This window comes from Aphis gossypii, unplaced genomic scaffold, assembly GCF_020184175.1.
Source record: "Aphis gossypii isolate Hap1 unplaced genomic scaffold, ASM2018417v2 Contig00091, whole genome shotgun sequence".
NCBI classification, from domain to species: domain Eukaryota; kingdom Metazoa; phylum Arthropoda; class Insecta; order Hemiptera; family Aphididae; genus Aphis; species Aphis gossypii.
The window spans coordinates 19,981-41,175 of NW_026083011.1; the positions used below are offsets into that span (position 1 = coordinate 19,981).

General features: G+C 28.7%; 2 protein-coding genes and 1 pseudogene across 2 annotated transcripts; all 3 read left to right on the top strand.

Annotated features, from left to right (window-relative positions):
- Positions 1–5,441: 5,441 nt before the first annotated feature.
- On the top strand, positions 5,442–6,527 carry LOC126553183 (uncharacterized; the record flags this gene model as incomplete). The annotated part of the gene is made up of 3 exons (XM_050208349.1): positions 5,442–5,631; positions 6,180–6,296; positions 6,391–6,527. Coding segments are annotated over exons 1-3 (444 nt in total), but the record flags the coding sequence as incomplete, so codon positions are not given.
- A 553-nt stretch (positions 6,528–7,080) lies between these two features.
- Positions 7,081–8,203, top strand: LOC126553180 (zinc finger MYM-type protein 1-like). Its single transcript, XM_050208346.1, has 2 exons — positions 7,081–7,646; positions 7,729–8,203. The coding sequence occupies exons 1-2, from the start codon at positions 7,081–7,083 to the stop codon at positions 8,201–8,203; spliced, it is 1,041 nt and encodes a 346-aa protein (XP_050064303.1).
- Positions 8,204–8,409: 206 nt separating this feature from the next.
- On the top strand, positions 8,410–9,410 carry LOC126553178 (uncharacterized; annotated as a pseudogene).
- Positions 9,411–21,195: the final 11,785 nt, after the last annotated feature.

Consider the following 21,195-nt stretch of genomic DNA (forward strand, 5'->3'; position numbering starts at 1 on the left):
AGGTTACCGTCTTACCATTGCGAGCTCAACCCTATTGAGTTGGCTTGGTCTGTTGTGAAACGTCACGTGAAGTCCAACAACAAAACCTTTAAATTGCCCAATGTGAAAAATCTTTTGGTTGAAGGAGTTGCCAAAGTGGACGCTACAATGTGGAAGAACTTCATTAGCCACACTATAAAAGAAGAAAATAAGTTTTGGGCTTTAGATGACACTGTTATGGGCTACGAGATATCTATAAGATATCTACGAGATTACAAGGCTAAGTTAGTATGACCATGCCTCGTGTCAAGGGTAATGCGGATGCTACTATGACCATGACACGTGTCGGGATAGTAAGCGCACCAATAATTACAGTACACTAATGATGCATTTGAGATGTTATTGCACATTCTCAAATTCGTGTCCGAATTTGCAACAACAACAACAAGGACACCTGGTTTTACCCAGAAGGCGAAAACACGACGTAAACAAGAGACGCACCACAATATATAAGGGAGCCCGAAGACCAGCAACGGCAGATGTACCAAAGCTATCAACAACAGAGCACTTTCACGTCACTCAGCCACTTATTTAATTTGTTACATGTATTTTGTTTGTATGCAATAAAACATATTACGTTATTAAGTTTAACTTTCATTCAAATTAACCATTTGGATTCAAATCTGATACTGGCACGCAACAACACAATAGGCGATTTGACGGCTGAACAAGATAGCATAATTATGACCATCGGAAATAGTGACACCGAAGATGACGATTTCGATCTTTTATCAGATTGAAAGATAAAATAATGTAAATATTTGTAAAATTATAATTCAATTTTATGTAAATTATTATTGTAAATTCTATGTTATGTAAATTATTATTGTAAATATTATTATAAATTATAATTGTAAATAGTATTGTAAATTATTATTGTAAATGGTATAGTAAATTATTATTGTAAATATTATTGTAAATTCTATGTTATGTAAATTATTATTGTGAATTCGATGTTATCTAAATTATTATTGTAAAAACGTATTTGTTATATTGTGTATATGATTTGTATGTATGAAAATGTATTGTATATTATAATTATGCAACCATTAAGTTTTAATTAAATACAGTAAAACCTCTTTATAACGGACCCTCTGTTAGACGGAATCCTCCTTATAACGGAAAATGTCAATAGTCCCGGTTCAAATAACATATTAAATTGACCTCTTTAAGACGGAACCTCTACAAAACGGAAACGGAAAATGTTGGTAATCCAATTAGTAAAAATATCCTCTGTTAAACGGAAAATAGAATTATTTAAAGATAAATTACACTTACATAAGTATAAACTATATGTATGTATATAATATAGGTATATTATATATTGTGTGATATTAATTTTTATAATATAATTATGTTATTTTTTTTACTGTATAGCTGCGCGATGGTTGAGTCGTCGTTGTTTATCACTCCGACCGACGAAACCCGCGCACGCTCCAAAATATTAATAGATATGTTTATGGAACGACCCGACAACGGTCGTCCGTTATCTGTGTTTTTTTCCCTCGATCGATACTACGATATTTAATCGTTCTATTCTGTGATTTAATCAACAATTTATAATACATTGTATTTTTCCATGAACAGTCAGTCATTCGTGAGCCGTTGCCCGACCGCGAATGAGAATTTTTGTTGTCTCTTGCGTTTTGTCCTTTTATTTTTATTTATTTTGGCCATCAGTATTTTATTATGCGCCAATCTATCATTATCTGATTTTTAGTTTTAAATTAATAATATTTAATAATATTAATTATTAAATAATAGTAATAATAATAATAATAATAATAATATTAATAAACTAATATGCCACGTACAGCTCTGACTTTGTCAGATAAAGTTAAACTAATCGAGTTGAAGGAGACACAAAAACTAAGTATGAAGGAACTTATTACTAGATTTAAATGTGGAAAAACTCAAGTTTACGACGCGATAAAAAATAAAGAAAAGATTATGGATCTCATGGATTCTGGAGCATCAGCTCGCTAAATCAATAAGTGTTTTGGATGCAGTCAATTGGATAGCGTTGGTTTGCGATAATATAAAAGCTAAATGTGTGCAAAATTGTTTTCATAAAGCCGGGTTTCTTTCAAATGAAGGAACCAATACCAATGGTATAGATTTACCAGAAAATGCTTTGAACGATATTAATGAGGAATGCGTTATAGCCAATGTTGATGTAGAAGATTTGATTACATTTGACAGTAAATTAGAGACGCACCAAACTTACGATTCGGCGATTTTTTTAGAAGAAGAAGAAAAAGAAATAGAAAACGATGATAGTGATGACAGCGAGACCAACGATGAGCCAAAAATAAAAGATTTTAAAACTGCAATCTCATACTTAGAAGAATTACAAAAGTTTTCAGCCACCATTTCAAATACAAATCTATTAGAACTTACAATAAAAGCCCGAGAATGTGCTGAAAGTGCTGCTCTTAAACACAAAAAGCAATCAAATATTAAAAACTATTTTTCTTAATTATAAAAAAGGTGCAAACATTACTTTCATTTTTTTAGTATTTTACACAAAACAAATTTAAATATTAAGTCATATATGTATCTTATTGTATAAATTACGTTTTACTAGGTATTTACCTAAAATATAATTTTTTTAACACATACGTACACATACATAAATACTTGAAACATTTTTTTTTACCTCTCTAAGACGGAAAACTCTTTATAACGGAAAAATTGTTGGTCCCAAGCGATTCCGTTATAAAGAGGTTTTACTGTAATAGTAATATCAATAAAAATAAATCAATAAATATTACGCGCTGATTCCTATAATGCAAGTATGCAACTGTAAACGCACGCACGCCGCACCGGTTAGATATTTACTAATTATTAATTGTAAACAAATTATTTGAATTGGGTGTATACTTGTCGGCAAACTCTGATCGGCGACCGTCGTGCGCGATCGATGCCTCGTTTCAACGAAAGTGGGAGAAATTGGCCACGGGCCAGCTGAAAGCCGTCAGTCGACATGCGCGAAAGCGGTATGTTCTCTTTTGAATGAAGTGTATATTATACTATATTATATAACTAATTATGTAACTAGGTAATATAACTATTTTAACTATAATATATACCTAATAACTCATTATTATTACTTATTAGGTAGGTAACACTTAAATTTTTTCATTCAAAATCGTTTTTGTACAAACTATATTATTACAATATTACTATATATATTATACCTACTATTGATTTAAAATAATATAAGTACTGATAAAAATGAAAAAATAAATAAACATAATCTATTTTAACATATTGTATTACTTCTATTTTTAGGCTTATATTTCATTATATTATTATTTAAGTATTTATTCATTTTATAAAATACGTATATTATACATATAATACCTACACATATATATTAAATTACTACTATATTATTATATTATACTTGGCATATTGAGTATCCCGGGAATTTCATTCCACTTTTCTTTTTTTTTTACAGTATTTATATACTCACCATGACTAGATCATATAAATTTGGATAATTATGCACCAAATCAATTAATTTTTCAGTCTCATCTGCCATTATGAAAGAATAATGAGGAATGAATAATTGTGACCGTCCGCGTTCTCTGTAAAATTTTATAACCAGACCGCAGACCGTGGCGATCGACATCATTCCGCCGCGGAAGCCCGCACTATTTTTAACTACGATAATGTAATCATAGATAATGTAACAGTGCCCACGTTCTATTTGACTGAGCCTTTAAATTTAAGAACACTACTATTAAATTTAAGAATATACTGTGTGAGATAAAATACGTAGAACATTGATATCCTGAAATACGTCTTTAACATCTTTGCCGAATATTTCATATGAATCGCTTACAACTATATAGCATCCATCCATACCCCCTAAAAATTATTTTAGTGGTATGAATAAAATACTCGTAATTTTAATTAAAATCATAACGCGATCAACAGTCCTCTTAAGTACATCCAATTTTTGATTATCATCAGTCCTGATAAGTGCATCTATTTATTTCTATATCATATATAATATAAAATCTTTTCAATTCACGTTCGATAAACCTAAACAGTTTTCCTTTTTTCTTTAATTTAAAAAACGAAGACCGAGTGTATTATGGATACCGAATCATGTAAGAATATTTTATATTATATTATTTTATGTTATGTTTCATAGTCATTTTTTATTTAGTCAGTGAAGTATTAAACATTATTTTGGGAAAATCGTTCGAGGAAAGATTTGTAGCTACATGTGGTGTGGAATGCTCGATTTCGTTTTTATGTAACGAATGCCGAATAAAAAAGGGAAGTTTTGTAAAAATCGTTATTTAGTTAATAATTCAAAGTAGTTTTCAATTATAAGTAGGAAATGTAATAAGACTACATAAATATGGTTAATATTAATGCGAAATTTTTAGGATATGATTTCGATGTATTGTTACACACAGTGGCGCCGAAGCCCATGTTTATGTATGGCAACTGCCATACATATAAAAATTTGGCTAGGGGGTGGGTCCTTGAAAATGAAAATTAATAGGAATAGGATCACAAATTATTAAGTAATAAATATTGCCCATTGAGTGTGTTATATTTTGTGGTATTATAATTCATAATAATTAAATAATACAAAATACATCATTTATGGTAACAGTAACAACTAATAGTGCAGAAATCTGTATGTTAGTTACTCAGCAGTCTCCAGTTAATCATTAGGTTATATTTCCAATTTAATAATTCTGTTTAATGAACAGTTTAATTTATAAACTATTATTGAACGCTGTATATTTTTAGTTATCATTTTTACTATTAATTTAACTTTGAAGCACGTTTATTTTTATTATAAATATAAAATATTATATTATCTACATAGACATGGCAATATTATATAATATTGTGTTTTGTGTGTTAATACTTAATACTGACTTATCGATTATTACTTGTACATTTAAGTCGGAATTAAGTCTATTTATTTTATGTATAATGTTAAATGTATATATTTTGTATATATATATAATATATATAATATAGATACCAACATTTTAGACGGAATAAAAATATAAATAGAAACCATAAACGAATATAATAGACATTCGCCGATTATCGACGACCACCCCACTACTATTAAAAGTAGGTATTTTACAATATTACATTATTACCGTCCATCTATAATGTTATCAATAAATCAACAATAGTACCTATCCAAAAATAGCCAGAGATTCCTATAGAAGTATAGACTATGATACAACACTAGTCACTATTTTATAACTGTCGTTGAAAATCAACTGTGCTTTCACTCCTCTAGTTTAATCTTAGACTTTTGTATAATAAGCCAGATATTATTCAAAAAGACTGTGTCACTGTGACATAAAAAGTACAGATCAACCTTTAAAACTAATTTAATTAGTACCTAAAACATGAGTTCTGTTTGTAAATGTGATTGTGGTAAACTAAATTCATCAATGAACGATGTAAATTGGAGTCGACATATTAACGCATGTAAAGTTCGAAAAATTAAAAGAAACTCGCATGATATAAAATCGTTTTTTTCTGGAAACGAGAATAAAAAAAGCAAATTGTTTCACCAATTTCCTGATGTAAAAAATAGTAAGTACCTACTTAATTTATTTAAATGTTTTATTTTGTTTTAAGTTAAAGAGTTAAAAACACAGATATAGAATAAATAATTTTATATTATTATAGGTTAATTTTATTAATTAATAAATATAAATCTTTTAAATCGTTATTACATTAATATGGCTATAATAGTTATTAGTTAATTATATACTATATATTATATCTCATACTACTTATTGTACTATAACATACCTATTGTTTTATTACATTAATTTATCCCATTAGGTACAATAGTACCTATTCATTTGGAATATTTAGACTATCTAGTATTTAAAGATAAATAGGCAATATAAGTTATAAAAGAATATGTTGGTAAAAAATGTTCTGATGAAAATTATTTTCAAAAATATACTATATTTAATTCATATTTACAAACTAAAAGTATGTCTCCTAACTTGTATAACTGTATAATAAATTTTTATTCTTATACATTAACAAATGATAGGTACACATAGTGTTTTTATGATCAATTGTATTATTGGATACACAACTAGCTTTAATTTAGTATATATTTCCAGATCTTGTTGTTAAAAATGATTTAAATGAAGACCAAAGTATACTAGTTAATAAAGAATTTTTGGTTGAATGTGAATTTCAAAAAGACACTGAGATAAACTCAGATTTGAAAAATAAAGGTATTTATCTATGATATATCCATATTATACACCTTTTTATAATTAATATTCCTATTGGATATACAACTAACTTTAATTTAATACATATTTCCAGTTCTTGCTGATGTGGACAATGATTTAAACGAATATCACAGTCTACCAGTTAATAAAGAATCTTTGGTTGAATGTGAATTTCAAAAAGACACTGAGATAAACTCAGATTTGAAAAATAAAGGTATATACCTACTTATTTTATTCTTTTTTTTTTAAAGTACCTACCTATTTATATATTTTGAATATTTAATGTTTTGTATCTTCGCATATTATTAGTTTTATAATAGATTATTGGTATATGCAACTGTCAGATAGTATTACTAACCCTTTTTTTATTCATCATATGTGTATTGTTTTTTTAAAATTGATACTTAATTGTATTTGCTAGATAGCAAAGCCCAATTAAATTTATATTTTCCCAAAAAACTATTTACTTACCTAAAATTTTTTGATAATAATTTTTATTTTAGATGAGATGGATATGGATATAATTAAAAATGATCCTGCAATTTTTGCTAAAATGTCTTTTTTGTCACCAAAAATTAAAGATTACATTTTAAAATTTGGTCCTAGTCAACCGTTACAAAATGATTTACCTAATAAAATATTTCCATATGAAATTAACAAAGAAAAAATAAAAAGAAGTTTTAATGATAAACATTATTATAGAATTTTATCTGATAAATCAAAATGTCATCGTGATTGGTTATCTTATTCAGTAAGCAAAAATAAAATATTTTGCATACATTGTATGCTTTTTGGAACTAATTTACATAGTAATTTGGAAAAATCATGGACCAAAGAAGGATTTAATAAATGGAAAAATTGTTCATTTGCTATTCAAAGACATGAATTAACTCCAGATCATGTAACATCATCTTTAAAGTTTAAGTTACGTCAAAAAAATGTGCCAATTTTACCTTTGATTGAAAATAATAGAAAAACTCAGATAGCAATGAATAGACACGTTTTATTAGAGCTTATAGACATTGTTATATACATGGCACGTCATAACCTAGCATTTCGCGGACATTTTGAGGATTGGTCTTCAAATTCCAAGGGTAATTTTAAAGACTTAGTTATGCTAATGTCTAAAAATTCAGGACCATTAGCGGAACACATAAACCGTATTCAACAAAATGGAAAACTTGAAACATCTTTTGTTTCATGGCAAAGACAAAATCAGCTGATAGAAGCTATTGCCGAAGATATATCATTTCAAGTACGATCATTTATTAAATCTGTAAGAATGTTTAGTATATCAATTGATACTACATTTGATGCATCTCGTAAGGAACAAATATCATTTATAATACGGTAAATAAATACAATTATTATAACTAATATAAGTTCTCAGTTATGTTGTTTATTAGTATTTAATTTAATTTATGTTTTATAGATATGCTGATGAAGTTACTGGCGAGGTTCATGAAAGGCTATTAGCAGTAAAAGAATCACCAGTTACATCTGGAAAAAATTTATTTGATATTTTTGTAAACGTAATGGAAGCTGAAAATTTGAATTGGAAGGAAGAGTTGGTTGGTCAATCCTATGACGGAGCTAGTAACATGCGTGGTAATTATACAGATCTCCAAGCTTATATTAAAGCAGAAAACCCGCGAGCATTATTTGTTTGGTGTCACTCCCATCGCTTGGCTTTAGTAGTAAAACAAGCAGTATCTTGTAACTCTAACGCTGTTGATTTATTTGGGAATTTAGAAACTCTCTATGTGTTTCTTTGGTGTTCAAAAAAAAGAGCAGCGATTTTCAGAGAAATTCAAATTGAATGTAATAATATGGAGGTAAAAAAAATCCGTTGCATGCTGTTCAGAGAGTTAGCACAACTCGATGGAGTTCTCATTCAGCAGCATTAAATGTAGTTTTAAAATTTCACAATGCGGTTTTAAAAACATTAAACCAAATTAAAGATACAGAAGGAACTGCTGATGTAGTAGTTGGTGCAAGTTGTAGTGGTTTGATATCATATCTTACATCTCAACGTTTTCTTCTAACAGCATTAGTATTTAAAACTATATTTGATATACTTGAACCTGTTACCCGCCAACTGCAATCACAAGACATGGATATGCTTATGGCCACAAATATTTTAGATAATATTATTTGCCAAATTAAAGAACTTAGAAATGATTGTTCATTTAAAAGATTACTAAAAAGGACAGATGAGTTTGCTGAAAATAGTATTGTTGACTTTTTACCTCTTGTATCTAGTCGACTGAAACGTGTTCCAAGAAAATCAGGTATATAATATTTTCAAAATAAATATCATTTATTTTTATAATTATTAAGAAAGTATGTTTGTTCTAAATTACAAAGTATAATATTAATTTCAGGTGAACTATCTCGGGATGAAATTATATCATGTCCAATGAAAAATTTAAAATTGATACATACAATGTCATAATGGATATTCTATTAACAGAATTAAGTGGACGTTTTGAAAGCACCAACATAGGACCCCTTAAAGACTTATCTCTTCTTTCATCTAGACGTATTCGAGAAGTTCAAACTAATCCACACATTGTACCTTGTGATGCCTTTGACGCTTTGTGTTCCATGTACACACTAATCGATAAAAACGCATTATTAACAGAATATATTGAATTTTGTAAAAATTTTACAGAAATAGAAAACAGTATTGTACTCCCTAAGTATTTTAACAAAAATGTAACAGTTGATTATGATTATTATTATTATTATTATCACTATACGCCGTATAGTGATAATAGTATGGAAGATGATTCTGTAAAAATTGTTAATCATAATATAGCAAGTACTAGGGAACTATTTAAGTTATTTTGTTTGGCTAAACTAGCTAATATTTTTCCAAATTTATACTTAGTTTTAAAACTATCTATAACATTACCTGTAACCAGCTGTAGTGTAGAGAGAACATTTTCTAAATTGAAACTTATAAAAACAAAGCTAAGAACAACTATGTCCCAAGATCGTCTCGAGAATTTGATGAAAATATCATGTGAGCAAGATATTATTAATAATGAAAATGTAATTTTGTTATTTGCAGCTAAAAGTAGTGTTCTAACTAAATGTTTGATTTATTAAATTTATTAGTATATTATTTAATATTTATAATATTGTATATTATGTAATATAATATAAAAGGTTGCATTTTGTTTATATTTTTGTATTTTATATTATCTTTAAATACTTATACATATTATTGTTGCAGGTAATTAAATGTGTTAATTATTACTTATGTATTGGTTGGAAAAGGGAGAAAGATAATTAGATATAAATAAAATTTGTGGCAAATTGTTTGTAACAGGTTTCAAATTTGATTAGTAGGAAGGGGTCAGTTTGGGGGGGGGGGGTGGTTGTTTAAGTTCCTTGCCATACATTCCATTTTGTACTTCGGCGCCACTGGTTACACAAATGTAACGTGCCACGTACAAGCAATTGGATGATGTAGTATAGAATGGAATAATTGTAAAAAATAAAGACAGTGAAATATTTTCTAAGTGTTTTTTATTAGAAAAAAATATTCTAAGTCCAAATGATTTAATAAATTAAACTGTGAAAAATATTCTAAGTCCAGGAGACATAAAAATTGAACTGAGTGACGTGAAGGTGCTAATTAAAGCCGAACTCCGTAATTGTTATGGACAATGCGTCCTACCATTCCGTGAAAATAGACAAAGCCCCAACATCGAATACACGAAAGGCGGATATTATTAAGTGGTTGGAGGATAAGGGAGAAGTGATAGACCGAACTATGGTTATCCCTCAACTGTTACACATAGTGCAACATTTAAAGCCATTACATAATAGGTATGTTATTGATGAACTAGCAAAAAACAATGGTTATATAATATTACGACTTCCGCCATACCACTGTGAGCTTAACCCCTTTGAGCTGGCTTGGTCATCGGTGTGAAGACACATGTTCGGATGAACAATACAACTTACAAGCTTCCGGATGTAAAAAATTTACTAATAGAGGGCATAAATCGAGTGAACGCACAAATGTGGAAAATTTTATTAGCCACACGAAAAAAGAAGAAATGAATTTTATGAAGTTGATAACTTAATAGACGAGATGTCCGCGGAGAAAGAAGATTTCTTGATGACTATTACGGGAGAAACATCATCTGAAACGGATTCAGATACTGAACAATGTTGACTTTAACTTATGTAAATAAAATGATAATTTTTGTAAAAAAATTTGATTTATGTAAATAACTGTTTAGAAAAAAATTACTTTTTTAAAAATATGAATAACTTTTGTATATATAAATTTGTATTTATTTATTATTTTTAATTTCCTACTCAAATTATCATAATACATGTATAGTTATTTGGGTACTACGTAAGCATTGTGTTTGGTACAGAACAATAAAGTAAAAGGACAAAAAAACATGTTAATAAAAATTTTTTACACTATAACATGATAGGTAATAATTATTAATTATTAGTTATTACGATCGTACTACTATGATCGGGGTTTTATCGATTCCGCCGTTTTAATATCAATTCCGCCGGCTATCGACTCCGCCGAGCTTTTTAATTATTGATTCCGCCGGCTATCGATTCCGCCGAAGTTTTTTATTTATTGATTCCGCCGAACTTTTTTATTGATTCCGCCGACTATTAATTTTGCTGGAAATTTGTTTATGTTGATTCCGCTGACTATATATTTTTAAATCAATAGTTTATCAATTTTTTTAAAGTTTAAATATAAACATTTCAAAAAATAATTCAAAAATTTTTGTAAGTAAAATGTATTAAAATAGTAAAATAATGTTATACAATTTATTTAGTTAACGCCAAAAAAGCAAAAATAATATAGTACAGATAAAATAAATAATAGTAAATAATAATATAATGTTCTACAATTTATTTAAAAAAAGCCAAAATAGCAAAAATAATATAATTTAATACAAATAAAATAAATAGGTAATAGTAAATAATAATAAAATGTTCTACAATTTATTTTAAAAACGCCAAAAAAGCAAAAATTATTTAGTACGAGTGTTTTTACGAGTGAATTGAAAATTAATTGTATATTAATTTAAGCCTTTTATATTTTGTTTTTATTAAAATAAATAATTTACAAATATTAACCGGCGGAATCAATAAAAAGAAAACTTCGGCGGAATCGATAGATTTTTCACAGGTAAAAAGGTCATTTCGGCGCAATCGATAGACGCCCCTATGATCATCTGTATATATGGCGACAACTGTCGGTAGCGACGTGCCTCGACAGCGGTCGACTACTAACGACCAATCACAGCGCTCCTGAGTCCTGACTCCCGTTAACTTAGTCACATGCGCTTAAGTGGGCAAAGTTATTCTGAATAGAGTATATTGTTGACGGAATGGCCAGTTCCAACCGGTCTATCGTTGTATTGGTTCAACACGCTCAGGTCAGTCTCTAGAATTGGCAACGAAACTTTATCCAGTACAACAATCCCCAAAATAATCAAAAATCTATAGCGATGTACACAATGATCATGGTAAATACCCAATTAATATTTTACCTAACCCTGGCTTAAATTTTCTCCATCACCGCAAATGCTACGATTTCTGAACAATTACTCCGTTGTCGCCCGTTATGCGATCAGCCTGTTCTAGACCCCTAAACGTACACTTAACCTTTGTTCTATCCGTGTTTTTCAAGTCTCATTACATTTTATTTATCTGTTTGATATTATTTTCGTTTTCGCTATGTTTAATTTTAAACATATTTAATTTTTTGAAAGTAAAAATGTGAGAAAAATAATATGTTTAATTGCAATCAATGTACGTCGGTTTTCAATGTGAAACGTACATTATCGACTCATCAAAAAACACATACCGGTATACGTTTTTCGTGCACTATTTGCCCAACAACGTTTAAATACAAGTCACATCTAAATAGACACCATAAAAATCTTCATAGTACGTATTTATATAACATAATTTTTAATCATTCATAATATTTATTTATAATAATTTTTCCAAGGTATCATTAACGTGCTCGCACGTCGTCAACCCGCTCAACCCGCTGCACGAGAGAGCATTATTCGGTTTACGTCTCCTGTCATCGCTCCTCGTAGAGATATACAGATAGCACCGCAAATATTTGTCTCGGATATACCGGCCGATGGTTCAAACATGATTTCTGAAGACGATATTTGTATGTTCGCAATGGATGCATATGAAATGCAAGACACCGATACAGGTTAGTTTTATTTTAATTTTATTTAGCTCTGAATTTATTAGATTCTTAAAAAACTCGTTGATTTTATTTTAAAAGATAAATCAATAGGTTATATTTATTTTTCACATGTTATTCGAAATTTTGAAGTATGTGCCTTTAAATTAGTTTTATTAGTCGATCACAAGTTACATAGGTAGATTTTTAAAATACGTGTCATTAAAATATAAGTCCAATAGTTGTATTCGCCAGTCGCAAGTTTATTAATTTTTTAAAAATAAATATATCATTAGATTTTATTTATCAGACGCTATGTTAACCCTGCATCAGTCGCGCGTTCTACTATTGTAGTACAGTGATAATCAATTTAATTTTAGATGGTTTTGGGATTACCCAATGACAATGATAAACTAAATACCTTTTAACAACATTATATGATTGAAAACTGTAATGATTTCGGAGTTTTTCTTTCAGTGTAGTTCCGTATATTGAGCAATCAAGTTTTATGTACTACTATTGTAGATTACGCGACGACTCAAGTACGTAACTTTTATACTACATCTCATATTTTAAACTCCCGTAATTTGTATTAAAATGAAATATTTAAACTTATATTAACGTTATACATTATAATTTATGTTGTATAATATTTATATAATATAATATATAATATAACCTACTTATATGTTATTGTTTTTGGTACCTATATAAATTATTTATAATATTTGTACCTATGTCATGATACTTTTTATTTATTTATTTTGTAAAATAATTTTACTTTAGAAAATGGATAATGTTATTGAGCAATGGCTTGAAGAAGAAGAAGAAGAAGAGTTGATTGAAGGTGTTGGCGTAGATAGTGATGAAGAATTAGAAACTGATCATGTTGAAGAATAGTGCGAAGATTCGAATACAGAACAAGAATATACTGATGATGAGTATGAAGGTGAGTCCACTTCTGGTGATGATAATATTGGGTTAATTGTTCAAAACAAATATTATATCGGGAAAGATCAAACAAAGTGGGAAAAAAAAAGTTTCTCCACAAAATAGTAGAACACGTTCTCATAATATAATAACACATTTACCGGGGCCTAAATCAAAAGCTAAAAATAAAAAAATCACATATGGAATGTTTTTCTCTTTTCTTTGACGATTCAGTAATTTCAATAATAACAAAAAGTACAAACATCAAAATTTAAGTAATTCAGAATAAATATAGTCGTGAACGTGATGCAAAGGAAACGGATGAAACAGAAATAAGAGCTGTTATTGGTATACTTATACTAGCGGGCGTATCAAAATCAGGGCGGCAAAATATTTTAAAATTATTTGATGACACTAAGGGTACTGGTATTGAAGCAATTTATTTAGCAATGAGTAGTCAACGGTTTTGTTTTTTAATGTGAAATTTACGTTTTGATAATTTTACTGATCGAGAACAAAGGAGGGAGATAGACAAATTAGCTGCTATCAGAGTATTGTTTGAAATAATATTACAAAATTTTCAAACCAATTTTATACCTAGTGAGTACTTAACTATAGATGAGCAGTTGATTTCTTTTCGTGGTCGCTGCTCATTCCGTCAATATATACCCAGTAAACCCGCGTGATATGGCATAAAAATATTCGCCCTCGTTGATGTCAAAAATGCGTATACATACAATTTAGAAGTGTATGTAGGCACACAACCTGATGGGCCTTACAAAATAAATAATAGTCCAAATAACGTTGTGACCAGACTTGTCCAACCGATTGAGGGCACTAAACGTAACATAATAATAGATAATTGGTTCACATCTCTCCCTTTAGTACTTCAACTATTAGAAAAAAAAATTAACTGTAGTTGGAACTATGAGACGTAATAAAACATGTATTCCAAAACAATTTGCAGACCCAAAAAATAGACCAATAAATTCATCATTATTTGGATTTCACAAAGATTGCACATTGACATCATATTATGTACCTAAAAAAAATAAAGTAGTGATTGCTGTTTCTACACTTCATCACGATAATAATATTGATCCGACAACTGGAGATAAAAAAAAACCAGACATTATTACATTTTATAATCAAACAAAATGTGGTGTTGACCGCTTGGATCAAATGTGCAATTTGTATGATGTCGCTAGAAACTCCCGACGTTGGCCTTTAACAATATTTTTTAATTTATTAAATATTTCTTGTACTAATGCTTTGAATGTATACTCCGCTAATAAGAATTATGCTAAAGTAAACAGAGCAGACTTTTTGGAAACACTCGCACTTTGTCTAATTAGACCAAATACAGAGAGACGAATACTCAATAAAAATTTACCAAAATCCATAAGATTTCGAGGGAGAAAATTATTAGCATTGGAAAAGGCAACAGAAACAGAAAAAAATGTAAAAACAAAACGCCCAGGTGGAGTTGGTAAATGTCATCGACGAGCACGTAACAAAAGCACACGTAATTCATGCGAAACTTGCTATAAATGGGTATGCAACGATCACCTCAAATATATATGCGATTGTTGTTTCAATAAAAAACAATACAGTACATCTTCAGATGAAATGGATACTAATTAAAACTTAAAATTAAAAGACTAACAAAATAATTATAAGCATTCATGCATAATATTTTAACTCCTTTAAATTGTAATAGGACTTTCGACATATGTATATTAAATTAATTAATATTGTACAACAATTTGATTAAAAATATACATTTAATATGATTATTGAATAATTTGGTCAAATCATTTATTTATTTTGTAATAACAAATTATTAATGACAACAATTGTGATTGTTCTACAAATGTAGACGCGCGACTACTTGTGTGATATTAAACAACGCGACTGATGCAGGGTTAATTAGGAATTTAATAGATTCAACATGAAATTCAACGCAATAGATTAGATTTTTTTTTATTTTAAAGATTCATATATTACCGACGATAACAGCAAATGTACATTCTTCTGAAAAAACTACGTCAGCGTGCATGGGCCTTGTTAAATCCCTCGGGTTTATTGAAATATCGTCGTCCGTGAACCGTAAAACCGTGTGGTATTACGTTAAAAATATAAGCATTATTCATGTTTATCATGAGTTTTGTCAATTCGCTCATGCCTAGGATGAGATAATTTTTAAAAACACACGTACAACACTACGTGATTAAATTCAATTTGAAGCTTTAGACAGCTTATAACCGCTCCAACGTACCAAACTCGACAGAGAACCGAGTGTTTAAGACATCGGCGGTCGAAATTTTCCCAGATAGTGACATTACAGAGATTATTGAGAAGGCATACGTTAAGTTGTTAACAAAGCAAAAGGAGAACATATCGCGTGGAAGCGGATTTACTTTGGAGACAATAGACGGGTTATTGTTGACCGTGTATAAATACACACCGATGAGCGAGTAAGAGATATGCGAAGGCGAATAATGTAAAGATCCCGGGCTATGATGAGAGTAAAGAGAAATCATGGATTTATGTCAGGGTTATAAGTATAATTTTACAAAAAACTTATTTTTTTAAATTTTTTAATATTTATTTTTTCTAGAGAAGACTATGCAGTCTAAAAGAAGAAGATGAAGATAGAGTTGGTATCGTGTGAGAGGAGGTTGCAGAAATTGATAAACAAGAGTACATTTAAGCACTGTACAAATTACAGTGAAAATCTTATTGCTGTCGCTCTAGAGCAGAGGTTCCCAAACTTTTTATTGAACGACCCATTTTGAAATATTTTATGTAGCGACCCACAATATCAATGAATAACACCTTTTTTTTTTTTACCATACAACAAAAAATTAAACTATTTTATTAAATTTTATCTAGTTACGAAAAAAAAGTATAATAAGTATAATATATTAGTAATTTAATAAGTATATAATTTTAATGTGAAGGATGTAATTGTTTCCTATTTTTTTTTCATAACATCATTGATATCCATTTCAATATTGGTAAGCTTGAGATGCAGTGAGTTTAAAAGTTTCAATTTGCTCCATAATTTGTTTTTAATAGCAACCATTGCCGAAAAACCAACCTCATAATTATATGATGAAATTAATGGGAGTAACATCTTTACAGCTTCATTGGAAACAGTTGGATAATTTTCTTGAACTGATAACCAGAAACGTATTATTTTTTTTCGATTAAAATTCATTTTAAACACACTATCTTCAAATAGTTCGATTAATTATTTTTTAGCTCTTATTGATAACCCACTTGTCATGTCATATTCTTGAAAAGGATTTGAAATCCATTTCATTTGTTGATAGTTCTCCATTTCACTCAGAAAATATGAATCGAAATTATCTTTCAGTGTTTGTAAATGATCAGAAATAGATGTAATAATGCTATCATCAACTTCTATTTGATTTTCAATTATGAAATTAGAAAATGATTCAAAACAGTCAAACATTTTGTTTTCAATATTATTTTTCCACAACAAAAGTTTTTTAAATGCTCGAATTTTGTCGTGAACTGAAAATATATCTGCTAAGTATGTAAGCTTTAAAATAAACTTCATATCACTTAAAAATTGTAAGAACATTCCCCCTCGATAACCAACATACCTCAGTGTGAAGGAGAAGTGATTTGTGAATACTGCTCATTTCTTCGCAAAGCTTCTCAAATAAACGGGACTGTAACGGCCTTGCCTTAATAAAATTTACTATTTTTACAGACGTGTTTTATATACTTGTTGCGTGCCAGTATCAGATTTGAATCCAGATGGTTAATTTGAATTAAAGTTAAACTTAATAACGAAATATGTCTTTATTGCATATAAATAAAATACATGTAACAAATAAAATAAGTGGCTGAGTGTCGTGAAAGTGCTCAGTTGTTGATAGCTTTGGTACATCTGCCGTTGCTGGTCTTCGGGCTTCCTTATATATTGTGGTGCGTCTCTTGTTTACGTCGTGTGGTCACACGGGTGTCCTTGTAGTTGTTGTTGCAAATTCGGACACGATTAAATTCATCATTAGTGCAGTATAATTATTGGTGCGCTTACCATCCCGACACGTGTCGTGGTCATAGTAGCAACCGCATTGCCCTTGACAAGAGGCATGGTCATACTGGTCATACTAACTTAGCTTTGTAATCTCGTAGATATCTTACAGATATCTCATAGCCCATAACATACTTCTAAAATCATCTGACAAAGATTTTGATACTAATGCCTCCCTATGGATATTTCAGTGCATCCATGGGACATAAGGGTTAATTTAACGAATTTTAGTTATAACATTACTGTTCTTACCACACTACCACACAATGCTCAGGCGCCATCCTTAAATAAGCCGACACATTTCGTCCATTCAATTCCTTTCGCTGTTATATAGGTATTAAGAGTATTAAAAATGTCATCACTTGTACCTCGAATAATCGGTTCACAGCACAAAAAAATCCTCGTGAGATTCATTCATCCATATGTAACGTACGAAAACAATCATCTAAGATAAGTCTTGGATATCTGTGGACTCGTCTAGCTGTAATGAGAACCATCTCTACTCAGTTTAACTCTTTCAATCCATTTTCTACCCATTCAGAAATTTCATCGATTCCAGGCGGCACTGTATTATTTGAAAGCGATAACTTTTCAACTTCTTTTAAACATTTTTGATCTAACAAGATTCCGACTGCGTCTTTGATTGATGGTAAAATTAAAGACTCCCCAATTGGTTGAGGCTTACCAGTTTGAGCAATTCGTAAATATATTTTATATGAAGCATACGTAGCTTTTTGGTTAGTTGCAGTAAAATTAAAAATATTTTTTTTTGATGTTTTTAGAGATTCTAGTTTTTTTTTCATAAAAATCGAGAGGTTCATTTTTCATTTCTGGATGGTTCGTATCGATATGTCGATGTAGTTTGTTTGGTCGCATACTCTCATTTGCAAGTATACATACACAAATAACACATTGTGGTCTTGGATTTTCTTCGTCTCTGTTCCACGTAAATCCAATTTGCAAATATTCCGGACAATATTTTCTGCAAGTTTTTTTTTGTTTTAATTCCGAAGAACTTGTTGAAGGCTCATCGTAATTTAATTTTCTTTTTTTAACCGTTGACACAGATATTGTCTCTATTTCTTCTTGACTTTGACTCATTGACTTTTTGTTTAACCATTTGTCCATAGATGTACAAAAGTACAAAAAAATGGAGTCCAGCAGCGTACAACGGAAAAACCCTATCAATAAAATATTAATCTCATAAATATCTAATAATAGTTAATACTATTTATAAATACAAAACATTTTATTAAAACTAAAAATCAGTTGTAAATTTTAACGGGAGTTAGTTCGATAACAATATTATAACATATTTAATACGCATATAGGTAATATTAAAAATAACTTGTATAAAATAAACTGGGAGGTTTATTCAATTAATAAAAATCGTTTATAAAAATAATAAAATGGTCAGTGCTTTTGTAGGGAAAAGTTGAAATAAATGTTTATATATATTAACAAATAAGTTTGTGGAAATAGTTAAAGATATAATTAAATGAACAAGCAGAATGTTAAAATAATTATATGTTTTTTATTTCAACAAACGTGGGATTGTTAATAATTAACAAACATAGTTTATTGAAACTGCCCTAGATATTTCTCTGAGTGTAGCAGGTTTAGTTCAATCGTTATGAACTAATTAATTTGTTCTTATTTTGGTAAGGTTCAAAATTCCGCCAAAAATCTATAATCAGCTATTGAACTTGGTCCATATAAAATAATAAAAATATTTTTTCTACTTACCGAGTAATTCACAATTGTACACACTATTTTATTACAATCAGTTTTTAGTTGTTAAAGAATAAATTATGCCCAACAATATTTGTTTATTTGGTTGTAATACCAACAAAAAACGTTCCATGTTTTCCATTCTAAAAGACAAACTTTTAAAAAACGAATGGTTAAAATCCCTTGATGTTCAAAATTTGTATGATAATAATGTTGTCTGTGAATAACATTTTCGTACAGACCAAATATTAAAAAAAAGGATGTATTTGATAAAGTGGGATTGTATGTTCAGTAAGTTATAGATGATATGTAGACTACACATAGTATTTAGAAAGTATACCTCATGAGTTATGAAAAATTATTGTTTAGGTTCCTTTGTTATGTCTTCGATTATTACTTAATGCAGTTCCTTTTAGGTTTTCTGCAAGGAAAAAATTAAAATTTGATGATAATACTGAAAAAGTAAAGTAATTTTTAAATAAATAAATATATTTATAATTATTAATTAAGTATTACATTTTAATATTTATTAGACAGAGAAATTATTGATGGACTCTAGTTGTGGCATAGTTGCAAAAACCAGTGTCCCTATATTTTCTGATACAGAAATTATAAATTATTAAATAATATATTTATTATTAAAATTTTATATTTTGTTTAAATTAAACATTGCATTTTAAGGATTACCAATGTGATCCTGATAAAAATATAGTGGATATAATTTTAGATCATAATTATTCTGCTAAGCCTAATGATAATTTACAATTAGATGATTCCGTTGCAAAGTACAATGTTAATAAAACTATGATATGCCAAAAAGTAAAAAAATTAAAACATAGATATTAGATATAATCAAAATAATATATTTATGTATAAATAATTACGTTCTTAAGTTTAAAATTTGAAATTAAATTTATTTATAAATATGTGAACAACTATAAAAGAGCAAAGTAATTCAATTTCATTTAATGAATTAAATACTTTAGACTTGCATCTACCCCCTAAATGTATAAATAAATATTTTTCTTATGAAAACTTTGGCATATCTGAAATTATTTTGTAGAAAAATAAGGCAAGTTAAATTCCTTTTTACGGAAAATTATAATTATAAATCGAAATTTAAAAATTACTTGCAATATTTTGAGGAAAAATATATGCAATGATAAATTAGTAAATGCCGATACTAATCTTGAAAGTATTGATCAGTTAAAAAGTTCAATTAAAGAAATGGCTTTATTCAAAATTTGTAAAGGATTGAATTTAATAAGCTCTAAAAAGTAACAAATAAAATAGTTAAGAATAATAACAATAAAATAATTTCAATTTTTTTTTCACAATTATAGATATGAATTATTTTTTTCTATTTCTGAAATATTGTAATCGATACCATGCAAATGAAACGACATAAGGAATGTTTTTTCTTTATTTCAAATAATTTACATTGTTCATACTGTGCAAGAACCATACGAAATTTAAAGCAAAAACAAATTCGATCTACCTTACTATCATCTTCTTAACGAATTTCCCTAAAAACTACACCAAAAAGTAGAAAAAAGTTGGTAATGTTACAAAAAAGAAACAATGTTCTCAAAGACAAAAGAATTGTTTTGAAAAACAAGCTAGTTTATTAAAAAAAATTTACTTAACCTTCAATCTGAGTATAGTAATATTTCTCAAAAATCTATTGAAGAGAAACTGATTGAAATTAACTGCTCTAAAAATCAAAAGACAATTGTTCAAGAAATATTTTCAGCAGCAAAAGTAATATGTTAATTTAAAATATCATCAGAATATTAATATTTTTTTTTTTTGTTTTGTAAACTAGGTTAATAACTCTAAAGGTAGACGGTATTCTGATGAATGGTTGATCCTATGTATGTTGTTTCATATACATTCCCCAAGTGGTTACAATTTTTGATTGAAGAACAATATTATAATGCCATTGCCTAATGTTAGTACTA

Coding starts and splice junctions, on each gene's coding strand:
- LOC126553180 (XM_050208346.1), top strand. CDS start 7,081: ATGCTTTTTGGAACTAATTTACATAGTAATTTGGAAAAATCATGGACC. Junction 7,647..7,728: donor CAAATATCATTTATAATACG/GTAAATAAATAC, acceptor TATGTTTTATAG/ATATGCTGATGAAGTTACTG.